Genomic DNA, 14862 nt, shown 5'->3' on the forward strand with positions numbered 1-14862 from the left:
AAATTTCAGCTAGATCGGATGGTGGATGAAAGAGATATCGCGGCTGGAACAGGTCCTACTCAAAACTGTTATTTTTCCGAAATGGTCCTCCTTCCCTTTTCCATCTATTTGATTGCTCTCTTCCTTTTTTTCCTTATTGAAGGACAAAAATATGTGTTCATAATTTTTTTCTTTTTTGATTTTTATTTTATTTTTTTGCCCTTTTTAAATATTTGGAATAAAATTTGGTGTTCACAATGGGCCTTTTTTTGATTATGTTCTATTTATTTTCTTAAAATCATTTTGTAAAGTAATTAATAAAATAAGTATTTTTTTGTGTTTCCTTTGTTTTGAAAGTCAAAAGTTAAAATACATAATAAAAATTACTTAAATATGTAGTTTAAATTTGATTTTAAAAACTATAAAACAGATATAATTGTAGAATTACTTTTACAAAAAGATATTATCAAACAAGTTTTTTTTTAAATAAAAATTAAAATTATTTTTGAAAATAAAATTCAAAAAGACCTTATACTTTCCCAAAATCATTTTTTTTTTCAATTGGGTTTGTCTATTCATCTCACTTCGAGGCCTCTTATGGGCGAGGTCAAAATCCTTTCGAGAGAATTTTTTATTCATGAGTCAAATGATAAATCATAATAAGCAAATTGACATCATATCTGAACTCAAAACTTTAAGACAACAGAGTTTTAGATATATTCCACTTATATGATACTCATTTATTTATAAACAATAAGACTTCCACTTACCCTCGAATTTCATTTCCAACAAATGCTAGTGTTGTCATGTTCATGGGTTGATATACATGTAAAAACACTAGCAAAAAGCAGTATGCATAGACTGAACCATGCTCAGTTTGCTTTTGTTTGTCAAAAGATTCTATATAGCATTCTAAATGGTCAATGTCTAGAATAGAAAAGGATAGAATAATATCAAATTAACTTGATTCTATTACGAGCAAGAATTGTAAACAATTTTCAATACCTCTTTGGGATTAATACATTTCGTTCTTCTTCAGGGTTATGGTGGATTATATACAGCTTTGACACAGTTTATCATGAGCTCTCATGCATTTCTATTGTTTGTTTATCTAAACAAAGAAAGTGGGCATCATTTCCTTGAGGCAAAAAAATTACTTTCTTCGGAATGTAGCAAGTTGTTGCAATCATCTTTAAACTCGTTAGAAGGATATAATATAAAAATCATTTATGAGTCTTCACTTTTAAGCTTAAGCTTCTAGATGAGATGGTTGTTTTACATGGTCGATGACCACGAGGTCGTGAGTTCGATTCTTATAGCCCCCGCTTTGTAATGGAATTAAGTAAGTACAAGGTAGAATTAAAAAAAAATAAACATGTACAATATCCAAGCTTCAAGCTCAAAGCTCTCTTGCGAGAGGGGATGTGTTAGAGACATATAAAATTATTAATATAAAGAACTACTTCAACCCAAAATCTTAAGGTGTTGGGTAGGGGTACATTAATGATTTTATCTCTCTCTAACAAAACTTTTTCCCTTATTATAGAGGTTACTTGTTCTAAGCGTGCATTTCATTGGGAATTTCCATCCGAGTAACATTATCTTACTCGAATCCCTTTTATATATTTATTTTTCTTCTCGAATGTAAGTCGATATATAATAACCATTTGGTGCTTCATACCAATTTACATGAGCTTTACTTTATGTTAGAAAAGATAGATTTGAATTTTGAATTTATCTGAAAGTTATGGATCATTACATGGAACAAAAAGACTAGGACAGAATTCTTGGGAATCTCGTACAAGGTATTTGAGTAGTGATTCAATGTTAGGTACACGACACTGACCATTACAACTTTCGGTAACTTTATAAAATGCATATGAAGATGAGAATTGCATGTTGTTAGCTATACACACTGTGATTCTTATGGTGAACCCTAAACTTTTGCTGCTCGAATGGCTTCTTTATTGTATAGAGAAGTACCAACTTTTGGTAACTTTGATTGCTCTTATTTTGCACGGACCTCATAGCCCAAAGCACTGAGAGATTCATTTAAGAGGCATTTTCCCCATTCTTAAAGTGAGAATCATACAACCAGATATTAGAGGATCTATCACTCTCAATATGATGGGCCACTATTGGTTTATAGACGCAAAAGAATAAAGAAGAATCACACCTAACAACAACAACTCAGTGGAATATGAGCAGATCAGGCCCAATAGCAGCAGCCCAATGGAATAGGAGCAGATCAAAATTTAAGGGAATTAGGGGAACAGACAAAAAAAGAGTTTCTTAGTAAAGTTTCCACGTGGGATGCGTTGAATGGAGAAGAGAAAATTGGAGAAAATGGTGCTGAAGTGTTGAGAAGTCAATTATAAGTGGGGAAATACATAATAGTGGGGGAGGAGAAAATAATTAAGATAGGTATTTGGGAAAGGGAACTCAATGAAGATAAGTATGTTTCTTTGTTGAGGGAGATAGTTGTGGGTTTTTTTTATCAGATGGAGTTGATTCTATTGTATTGAGTCGTTCTTTAAGTGTACAGTGTCTTATATTGTCTCATCTTATTAGTATGTTTTTGGAGTTGTTAATGATGTCTTAGATCTTATAGTCAATTACTATATTATAACTTGGTCTTTTTGGAATATATATATATATATATATATATATATATAGGGGAAGGATATTGTAACAACCAAGTTGTGTTACTACCAAGTTACTACCAATCAATCTCATTGTTAGATCGATTATGTTGATCCAACGGTAATATTTATTTCCATCTTTGTATGGTCATGATTTTCCAAATTTAATACTTTATATTTATTTCCACCTTTGTATGGTTATGATTTCTCATATTTAATGCTTTCACTTTAAATATGGGGAATCACAACAATAGAAAGATGGAAATAAATATAACCGTTGGATCAACATAATCGATCTAACGGTGAGATTGATTGGTAGTAACATGGTAGTAACAAAACTTGGTTGTTACAATATACTTCTCCATATATATATATATATATATATATATATATATATATAAACACATATATTGTCTGAATTTGGTGCCATCAATTGGTATCAGAGCATTTCACTATGTCTTCTGGTTGCAATCGAGCGGCACATATAGTGATGCTGACATTGCAGTGTTCGCCCAGGGCTAGTAAAAGACAAGCGTAAAGCCGGTTCGCGTAGGCGTCGGGGCTGCGGAGCATGGTGAAATATTACGATCCTACTAAAAGGTATGAGACTTGAAGTCACACATCGGTTATATGGGTGACGAATATGGGGTTTATATAGATTTTAGGCTCTCCTACCTCTTGAACTAGCTTTTGGGGAGAGGTTCTCCTAAGGTTCGTATCAATTAGTATCAGAGTTATAACAACACTGGAACAAAAAGAAGAAGATGCATAAGTGAAAGGTGCAGAAAAAGGAGAAGAAAAAGAAGGTGCAGAGAACAAGGTATAGAAGAAGACGAAGTTTGCTGAAGATGATGAAGCAGAAGCGGAAAAAAATGACGATGGAAGTAGATGAAAAGAAGAAGATACAAAAGCGGAAGAAGTAGAAGATGCAAAAGAGATCGCACAAGAAGAAAAGAATAGAAGAAATCGAAGAAGGACAAAGAGAATGGAATCTGGCGTTGAAGATGTAGAGGGGAAGAGAAAAGGAAAAGCAGAATTGGCCTTACAAAAGTTGGGTTAATTTCTTGACCTAATGGGCCTAGCCCAAAAGAAATGTGTGTTAGAAGAAGAAAAAAAGGGTTGTATCAAACCCATCAAGATAACTTCAACAAGTTTGTTGGACCAAGGACCAAAACTTAAGATGATTAAATCTGAAATAGTGCCGAAAATAGTCATAGGCGTAGAAAAAAAGGCCACATAGGTCAGAATCAGTGGATCAACTAAAAGTGATACACATGTGTGTAACTTGGTCTATATGCTTTAAGCAATGGGAACCAAGTGGAATTTTGAAATGGGAGTATTGATGGGCCTTTAGTAAAGTATCCAAGCCCATTAATTAGGAATTAGTTATATATAGATGTTTAGGGTGAAGTTTATTTATGCTGATTGATATTTGTAATTTGGGAATAAGGAGAGGAAATATGGAAGCTCTCAAGGCTAGGTTGTTGTCTTGGAGTGGAGTTTTTTCTCTTGTTCTTTCTATTGTAATTGTCTATTAATCTGTATCTGGTTTATTCTTGATATCAATTTCAATGTTATTTTCCTGGTTTAATCAATTTGGTATCAGAGCATTAGTTCCCAAAATCCATTGTTTCGGATAGGGATTGGGTGTTTACTAGCAAATTTTAGGGAGAACTATTCAAATTTTCGGACACCAAGATGAAATTCAGTTCGACATATCACCCATAAATAGATGGACAAACAGAAGTGGTGAACTGCACATTGGAGACATATTTGAGGTGTTTTGCGAGTGGTCACCCTAAGAGTTGGGCTAAATGGATCCTTTGGGTCGAATTCTGGTTTAACAACACATATAATAAGTCTATACAGATGACTCCCTTTCACACGTTATATAGGCAGGATCCTCCGCCTATTACTTAGTTTTATAAGAAGGCAGCAACAATGGACCAGTGGATGCAGGCTAGAGATGTTGTTTTCGCTAAATTAAAATTTAATCTCTGTAAGGCCCAAGAGAGAATGAAAGCTCAGGCAGATCAAGTAGAAGAGAAGTCACTTATGAAGTGGGGGATAAAGTATACCTCAGATCCAACTGTGAAACCAATGCACTTAAAATGAAGAGTTCATTTATATAAGACTTTTGATGATAACAAACAAGCTTAGAAGCGACTTCAAAGATAATACAACTTGCTACAATCAAAAAGTCCAAGGAAGCAATTTAACAAGACAACAAGAGCAATCATTCAACACACATGATCAAGATCAAAGATCAAGATTGCAGCATATCCTTGAGAGCTTAGATCTAAATGTAAAGGTAATTGATTAATGATGCTTAAATGAGCTCAAAGGATATTTAACTTTATGCATGCATTATCCATGACATTAATCACTTGAAAGCTTTATGAAAAAGACCCTTGACATATTTCGTAACCTCAAAACATTTTCAACAAGTCAAGGAATTACATTAAAAGTGATTAGAGGCAAGTAGGCATGCTTTACAACTCATAAACCTGGAATATTTATGTTCTGTCAAGAAAGTATTCGAATACTTTCTTGACTTTATTCGAATACTTATGCTGTGATCAAAGTATTTGAATACCTTAAGAAAAGTATACGAATACTTGATGAAGTATTCAAATACCTATTCGGTAGTAAGCATTCCAACGGCTATAAACGACTAGTTTCGTACCAACACCTATATAAACTCATTTATTACGATTCAGAACACCTAGAATTACTGTTCCATTGATTTTGCTATCATTCTTGATTATTCTCATTCAATCAAATACATTCATTACTTGTTCTTACTCATATTGATCATAAAACTCCTTTGAGCTTCGTTCTTGTTTCATTGATCAATACCCATAAGCTTCAACTTGTATAATCTGTACTTCAAGAGTACAAACTCATTTCTAAACACTCTCATTCTGTTTGTTTGAGTTGAGGGTAGTGAGACCCTAGTGAAAAGGTTACTCATAGCCTAAGAAAGTGAGTGAAAGTGTAAGGGTTTCAAGAACCAAAATTCTTGAAGGTTGTAGTGGTTTATCAAGTACCCTTGAAGCTTGATCATTTAGTGGAAAGTTGAATGAGCGGCTTCAATATGGACGTAGGTCACAGTGGTGGTGACCGAACTAGGATATATCGTGTTTTCAATCTCTCTAACTATTTATCTCTTTACATAAGCATTGTTAGAATACTTGAGTATATTTAAAGTTACACTTTGCATATTATTTGCTTGTATTAATTTCTATTCTTTAAGCTTTGCTTGTGTCAAAATCATATTAACTCAAGAAATTCGTTCTCAAGAAAGAAAATGAGGCATTTTGCGAAAATATTTTTAAAACTCAATTCACCCCCCCCCCTCTCTGGAGTTTGAGGCCACTTGTCCAACAAGTGGTATCAGAGCTTGGAATCTTGTATAAAAAGCTTAACCGCTTCAAGAGTAGGGATGACCTATTTGAACAATGATATGCCTCTTGAGTGAACTTCAACCACAATATCTCCTTTCTTTAATGGCACCGATTATGCTTATTGGAAAAGTCGGATGCAAATTTTTCTTGAGTCTATTGATTTAAGAATTTTGGAACATTGTTGATGAGGGATATCAAATTCCTACCAAAAAGGATGAAAGAAACAATGATGTTCCAAAGAAAGTGAAGGAATTTTCGGATGAAGAAATTAAAGAAGCAAAATGGAATGTTAAGGCTAGAAATTTGATTATCAATGCATTAGGTAGAGATGAATATTTACGTGTAGCTTCTTGCAAAACCGCAAAAGAAATATGGGATGTACTTGAAGTAACACATGAAGGTACTAGTGAAGTTAAAGTTTCTAAAATTCTTGGATTAACTAAAGAATTTGAATTATTTGAAATGAATAATGGTGAACTATTCAAAGTATATGCAAAAGAGATTTACTCACATTGTTACTCATTTGGATGCATTAGTAGCTTCATACAATAATTTTCAATTGGTAACTAAAGTTTTGAGAAGCTTGAATAGGGAATGACAACCTAAGGTGATGGCCAAATCTTGGGAGGATTTGGAGTTGCAAGAGTTGTTTCCATCTTTTCACCTTGGGGACAAGGTGAATCTCAGCGAGGGAAGTAGTGATGGGCCACTATTGGTTTATAGACGCAAAAAAATAAAGAAGAATAAGGTCCAACAGTAGTAACTCAATGGAATAGGAGCAGATCAAGCCCAACAGTAGCATACCAATGGAATAGGAGCATATCGAAATTTAAAGGAATTAGGGGAACAGACAAAAAAGGAGTTTGTTAGTAAAGTTGCCACGTGGAATGTGTTGAATGGAGAAGAAGAAAGTGGAGAAAATGGTGCTGAAGTGCTGAGAAGTTAGTTATAAGTGGGGAAACATGGAATAGTGGGGGAGGAGAAAATAATTAACACAAGTATTTGGGAAAAGGGAACTCAATGAAGATATGTTCGTTTCTTTGTTGAGGGAGTTGGTTGTAGGGTTTTCTTTTATCAGATGGAGTTGATTCTACTGTATTGAGTCGTTCTTTATGTGTGCAATGTCTTATACTGTCTCATCTTGTTAGTATGTTCTAGAGTTGTTAATGGTATCTTTGCTATTGTAGCCAATTATTGTATCACGATTTAGTCCTTTTGGAATATATATATATATATATATATATATATATATATATATATATATATATATATATATATATATATATAGTTTTATAAATGTTATGTTGCAGGAATGTGACTTTGTCATATATATATATATATATATATATATATATATATATATATATATATAGTTTTATAAATGTTATGTTGCAGGAATGTGACTTTGTCATGTTATAGATAGTTCATTTTCGTGCTTCAGTTTTTTTTAATGAGAGCCTCACAAAATCTTGTCTCAGCAAGAATCTCCTCCTTTTCCTGTAACATGACAAACGAAAACCCCACACACATATATAAACACATATATTGTCAGAATTTGGTGTCATCACAATACAACTCACCATCATAGACTTAGTGGTGCTCTACACCACTCACAATAGTGAGGTCATAGATAAAACGATTATAGCTCACATTATCTTTCATCATTAAGGAATATTTTTTTTTTTTGGGTACATTGCCAGGAGGTATCCCCATTCAACCTTCTCCGGGCACCATGCCCTCGGGGTACGGCCCGTTTGGGCTAGCCCCTCATTGTAACAGTGGGTGCACTAAGCTTCGCAACCGGAGAAAGGACGAGACTAATCCCCCAACCGAAGATTTTTTTGGCTTATCCTCTGGCCCCCAAAGATTTTCCAAGAAACTGCTTGAGGCAGGGTTTGATCCCTGCACCAAACAATCCCTTGGGAGCTCAGCTGCCAACTGAGCTACCCTTGGGGGTTATATATATATATATATATATATATATATATATATATATCACACACACATACACATACATAATTTACCCATTGAAGGGGTACCTTACATCCATTGCATTTATGAGTTGTTATTATGTCAAAATATCAAATCATTTTGTCTATTACACATTCTCGTTTCTCAATCACCTTTGAGATATACAAACATTGACTCCCTCAAGAGTTTTAGTCTATACTACGGTCTTTCAGAGCATCTTTATAATGGCATATTTTACCTTGGGTTTGTTTTTTCTTATGTTACTTTAGATAACTTTATCTAATGTTCGTCAAAACGATGTCGTTTTGGGACGAAAATCATGGTATTTTTGTAATTTTAATTTATTTCAGGGTTACAATAGTCTTTATCACTCTAATTTTTTACTTTTTCAACCTCAAAACGACGTCGTTTCGATGAACATTAGATAAAGTTATCTAAAGTAACATCGAAAACTTTTTTCCCTTTTACCTTATATGCGGTACAAAGTTAAGCTCACTAACACTAACAATTGAGTTCTATTTTGAATTTCATTTTAATCTATAAATGACAATTAAAGTTGGATAACAAAACATTAGGTTAGTAAATCACATAATTGTCATTGTATCAATGGCTACGTTAGTAAATCATAAAAGATTAATTGTGAACCTTATAATTAGCTACAAGCGAAATGAAACATTATAATCATATTATTTATATTAATAATAATTATAAAATACTTCACAATATTAATAAAATAACTAAATTTTTCACATATAATAAAATGGGAAAACATGAGACTCATGCAACACAAAAAAAATGGATGAAATCCACTAAGGAAAAAAATGAGTCTCGTTTATTTTTTATGTGTTACATAAGATAAAATTATGTCATGCAATATAAGAACATATTTTCCTAATAAAAAAGGCAAATCCACATCACAAACAAACAATCATATCACTGTTCTAAAACTTGATATATTTTTCTTATGTTGTAGGAAAAAAATTATCTCATGTTGTAAAAATAAAAGTATAAGTGAGACCCACAGGTAAGAGGAAAGAGAAAAAAGAGTGGTTGGACCCAACCCCTTTTTGTGTGTGTAAGAAAATTGTTTATCTCATGTAAAATGAGATAAAGATAACCCTTAAAAAATATTTTACATTTACCATTAAAATATATATCTTGACACATTATTCAATGAATTTGACTATATTAATTACATGAAATATCAAAATCATTAAATAATGCGGCAATATGCTACTAAATACAAATACAAAACATTTAGATAATAACATAGAGAAATATTTTTCTCAAGTTACATAAAAATTTTTATCTCATGTCACAGACACATCGCAATCCGAGTCAGTATTTTTTTTCTTTTTCTTTTTCTTTTAACCGTGGGACCCACCCAATTATATCTCTACATGAGATAATACTATCTCACATAGCATGAGAAAAACATTGACATAACATCAAAATTAAAACTAACCCTTTAAAATAATTAATTGTATACAATACATTAACAATATGAACACTAGCCCTTAATAATTTAAAATGTCTCTTCTCGTTTGTTTAGGCTTACAAGCATAGTACTTAAAACTAACATGACCTGTCATCATAAATTTGACACTTTTTTGTAACACGCGTGAAAGTGACTTTTGTTTATAATTTACTGGACCGTGCTAAATCATAAGAAAATGACAACATATAATACAGAGTAAATATCCTTCTTGATTCTCAGTAAATTTTACGATACCTGTTTTAGTCTCTAGCAAATAAAGAGGCCCATCATGATTTCTAAGAAATTTAAAATGGACTCATTTAGTTAAAATTGTGGTCCCTCACAAATTCAAAAAAGACCCATATTAGTCCCTAAAAAGATTAAAATTGAACCATTTTGAATTTTTTAGGGACTACGATGGACCTTTTTATTTGCTAAGGACTAAAGCGGGTATTATAAAATTTGCTAAAGACCAAAAATAGTATTTACTCTATAATAAATAATGCAACTCATAGAAGAAGAAAAAAAATCTAAGCAAGGAATGTTAATCATAGAAAACTTGATCACTTTATTCATGATCGCTTTAATAATTTTTTTATTTATACATTAAAATTTTTATACTAATTAATGATAGAATAAAACATATTAATTAAGAGAAATATATTTATCAATTTAAATAACAAAACTTCCTATTATTTTAAATGAAACAATCAAATTTTGTTATATATTTACTAGCATTTACATTCTAAAAAGAGTATTACGAAAGAAAAAACCTAAAAAATCAATTAATATATATATTATTTTAAAAGTAGGGTTATATTGATAATTTTTTTTTTACGACCTATATTATTTTTGACCAGTAATACACTACTCAAGAGTGTGTTATCGGTCATATATAGAGTAATTTATAAACAAAAAATTTGTAAATATAATTTTCTCTTATTTCAATTGAACTAATGGGCTCAGCTCGGCATGCCGACCGTCCTGCCGGCTAAACAAGGCAGGAAAGGTTGAGTTTTATATTATTTTTTGGCAGGACAAATCAATGTAAAATAGGTTTGAGTTAACGGGTCAACCCACTCCCTCCACCAAATAGGATGGATAGGTGAGTTTTTCAACCCATCCTAAAAAATGGGATAAGACAGGCCAACTCACTTTTTGACCGTTAAATGAAGGGGCGGGTCACAGAGCTCACTTTGTTATCTCTAATTATGTTCTTAAAAAAGTTAAATGATAAATATTTTTTCATTAATTAATTTTTATTTTATTTTGTTTTATTATTTTTAAGTCTTAAAATAACATGATTTCTAATTGTGGCGCCTTTTCAAGGCGCTTTCTCGCTTCACACTCCACTCCCTGCACTTTTTCTTCTTTCTCTCTCCTTTTTCTCTGTCTAGAAGAAGAAGAAGAAGAGCACTGAACAGAGCAACAATGGCGGGTTACAGAGCAGACGACGACTACGACTACCTCTTCAAGGTGGTGCTGATCGGAGACTCCGGCGTGGGAAAATCGAACCTTCTCTCGAGGTTCACGAAGAACGAGTTCAACCTTGAGTCAAAATCCACCATTGGTGTCGAGTTCGCAACCAGAACCTTGAAAGTCGATGCCAAAGTCATCAAGGCTCAGATCTGGGACACTGCGGGCCAAGAGAGGTCCTTTTCATCATCCTCTCTCTCTGTCTCTCGTTTTTGTTTTTTTCTAATGTGTACATGTTTGGTTGCTTGCTTTGGCTGATTTGTTTAGATGGAATGGAAAATCACGATGAAGTAACAAATGGGTAGTTAAGTTCTAGTTCTCTAATTTGAGTTAAGTAAAAAAGTTTTTTTTTTTTTTTTTTTTGCTTAAAAAAAAAGTGCTTTTGAAGGTTAGTTTTGGTTGAATGGATCTAATTTTCTTTCGTGATATCAAGTTACTGATGCTTGACTCGGGTTTTATTGGGTCGTTTGTGTTTCTCTTATATTTGGGTGGATCGTGATCTTGTGTGAAAGTTCACTTGAAAAGCTTGAATGGTGTCCAATTTAAATAATATTGAATTAGTTTTTAGTGTTTTAAGGAAAATAAAAAATTATGTGTTTTTGGAGTTAGCTTAGTTATATACTTCCATGACGAGTAATGAAATAAGTGTTGCATCTGATAGATTCAGTTTATAGAGTTAAAAGTCAGTAATTATTTGACTCTTAGAGATCAGTAGTGGAACAGGGATCATTAATGATAAGGGGGTCTAATATTCTTGACTTGTGTCTTAAAAATAAACCGAATGTCATTGATATGAATCCAATTTTGAAGCATTGCTAATTTTACACTTATGTATTTGCCTCATTATTTAATGAATTTGACATCGCGTGTGGTGGTGAACATAGTCAAATTCATATTAATTGAGGTGTCAACACCAAATACAAGATTGGATGATGTTAAAAAAGTTTTCTAGTGACGCTGCATCAAATTTAAATTGAGAATGATTTATGTACAAAATAAAAATAAAAATTGAGAATGATTTCATTTATTTGATCGAATGTATCCTTTAGGTTATAAATATTTCCTAATATAGAAATTTGTAACACTTGAATTAGTATCTTGATTATTATAATTAATATTTTTAGTATTTAGGAATGCATCGAATAGGAAGGATGCCCAATTCAATCATAAGTGCATTAATAAGTAAAACCATGTTATGTTCAGTTGAACTTGGCTAATCCCTAAGCAATATTTGACGATATTGTGCTACATTCGCCTCTTATAATGGCTCATGCACAAGCAGTGCTTTATCGCACTGATAGGTGTTAGTTACTAGTATATTGTTAATAAAATATTGACCTTCTTCTCTTTAATGAAAACTGTTTATACTCTACATATTTGTAAATGAATATTCCCATTGGGCTCAAATTTAAATTTTCTGTTAGCTTTTTCATTTTTCTAATATTATTTTCTTCATGATCTGACTTTGGAATTATTGCATCAAGCACTTGGTTTGTGATTTTAGTTCCACAGGTAAGCCCTATGTTGAACTTTAGCTTTTGCTTTTCTACCTTTTAACTTGGGAAGGATTTGGAATGTTGATATGTGTGAGTTCTGTAGGCTTTGATTATCTGCGATCTCAGCTGAACTGTGGCACATGTAAAGCAGTTGGGCATCGTTGTTGCAAAATAATGTCAAACATCAACCTTAGTTAAGCATATGCCAATAGAAATTGATTATATGCTTTCCATTTGATACGACATGTCATATGAAAGATTCCTTGAAAAGGTTAAAATTTTGACCTTTCTTTAGGGTCACCTAATCAGAATGTAGAAATGTAGAATTTTGAAGAATCATTGTATTCTACAGACTATGGTAAACTTGATGCACCTTATAGAATGGAACAAGTTGCATTATCCCAAGGAAAATTGTGTCCAGTAAGCAGGGGTGGAGCATGGTGTAGTTTCAGTCCCCCGCTCCGCCCAGGCCTCTGAGAAATACAATTTATATATTCGTTTACCTGTGATAAGTAATTTTGTTGTTGTAGGTTCTAGGTTGAATTGCAGACACATTCATGATATTTTAATGAGTTATAGTCTTCATTGCACTTCTCATTACATCCTCAATCTAATTTCGCAATCTTTCCCACTTAGTCATGTAAAAAAAGAAAGCATCAAGTATTTGTAGAGGATGATAAAATAATGGGAGGATTCAAGTGATGTAGAGTGCCTCCTTTTTATAACAAAACACTACAACCACTGCAACATAATGGGAAAAAGTTATATTACAGTTACAATGTTTGACCCGTAGTTCTGTTTACCATCAACTTTTCCCTTCAAGATTTCAACAGTACGATAGCTCTTTTTTTCTTCATTGATTTCCTTGAAAGAATTCTACTTTGCCCCCCTCCCCCTTTCCCCAACAAAACCCTTCTAGCAGACCCCTGCTGGTAAGAATAAACTACTGTTGGAATTGTACTACAGATATCATTGGAGAGTTTATAATTGACTGAAAGAATCTCTATTGGCACTTGATAGTTGCATCTGAAAGGCTAAAATCACATAGCTGTGTGGAACTATGGATGTGTGGCAGAGATGTACTGTATTTTGGACAAAGCTATTTGGTTGATATTTTCTTTCCAATGACTTTGTATAATTGTACCACTTGAGTCATTAATATATACTGTGTATTGCCATCTATAGATTATTGATGAAATTATTTATTTTTCCAACAAAGTTTGCGCTGAATGTGGAACGTCTTACCCCATTATAATATATTTGCAGAAGAAAAGAAAAAAAACCAAGAAGCCTTCATTTTTATTTCATTTGCTGCTATTTTAAGCAAGAGGTGGTTAGTAAACCGGAATTATCTTGTGAGATAATTGCTTGAAATATGATGCGCAAATTATTAGTAGTACTAAGGTATGTACTTTTCAGTCATCTTGAAATGCCCCAATGACTTCGTATTGACTCTAATCTTTGTTTAGAGGAATTGTGAAATATGTGATTATCCAACTTACAAAATTTTAGGTATGAAATTGCAGTTTAAGTTCTGTAACCAATGCCAAGACTAAGTGCATTCTTGATTTCTGTCCTTTTGCCTAGTGACCACCTTAATGAACACAATTTTTTGCATTGTTGCTTGACAATATCCAAATTTGTAAGTTGACTTTCCTACCAAATTACATGTTGCTAATTCAAATTGTTTCTCTTTGTAGGTATCGCGCCATCACCAGCGCATACTATCGTGGGGCAGTTGGTGCACTTCTTGTGTATGATGTCACTCGCCATGCGACATTTGAGAATGTTGACAGATGGCTGAAAGAATTGCGGAATCACACAGATGCCAACATTGTTGTGATGCTTGTGGGGAACAAATCAGATCTTCGTCACCTTGTAGCTGTATCAACTGAAGATGGGAAATCTTATGCTGAGAAAGAATCACTTTACTTCATGGAAACCTCAGCTCTGGAGGCTACTAATGTAGAGAATGCGTTTGCTGAAGTTCTGACTCAAATCTACCGAATTGTTAGCAAGAAAGCAGTAGAGGGTGCTGCTGAAAATGGAACTGCATCTGTGCCAGCCAAAGGAGAGAAAATAGACCTTAAAAATGATGTGTCTGCACTGAAAAGAGTTGGTTGCTGCTCAAGCTAAGATTGGAAATTGGAAAACTATAATTCAATTGGTTGCTATCGGATATGTTGTAAGTCTAATATTCTTGAGAGATACGAACTAGAAGAAAAGTGAAATTAGCATGTTAGACTCACTTTGTAACCTTAAAAAAAAAACCATGTTTCATGTTGCAAAAGGAGCTACTGAGGAAGCAAGTTGGTTGCTACTAGGCATAGTTTTTCTTATTGTAGTGTTGTTAATGCTTTCTCATGCAAAGAGAGGTTCAAGCTTGGAATTGATTGAAACATTTGTTTCATTTA

The 14862-nt window shown here is 33.0% G+C and overlaps 1 protein-coding gene across 1 annotated transcript; it reads left to right on the top strand.

Moving 5' to 3' along the window:
* Positions 1–10852: 10852 nt before the first annotated feature.
* On the top strand, positions 10853–14825 carry LOC133295298 (ras-related protein RABA1b). The gene is made up of 2 exons (XM_061494105.1): positions 10853–11128; positions 14149–14825. Exons 1-2 carry the CDS (start codon positions 10908–10910, stop codon positions 14582–14584), a joined length of 657 nt encoding a protein of 218 aa, XP_061350089.1. The 5' UTR covers positions 10853–10907; the 3' UTR covers positions 14585–14825.
* The last annotated feature ends 37 nt before the right edge of the window (positions 14826–14862 follow it).

The sequence above is a fragment of the Gastrolobium bilobum genome, unplaced genomic scaffold, assembly GCF_033153095.1.
Source record: "Gastrolobium bilobum isolate Gb01-03AN ecotype WA unplaced genomic scaffold, APGP_CSIRO_Gbil_v1 utg14792, whole genome shotgun sequence".
Lineage (NCBI taxonomy): Eukaryota > Viridiplantae > Streptophyta > Magnoliopsida > Fabales > Fabaceae > Gastrolobium > Gastrolobium bilobum.

Coding starts and splice junctions, on each gene's coding strand:
- LOC133295298 (XM_061494105.1), top strand. CDS start 10,908: ATGGCGGGTTACAGAGCAGACGACGACTACGACTACCTCTTCAAGGTG. Junction 11,129..14,148: donor GACACTGCGGGCCAAGAGAG/GTCCTTTTCATC, acceptor TTCTCTTTGTAG/GTATCGCGCCATCACCAGCG.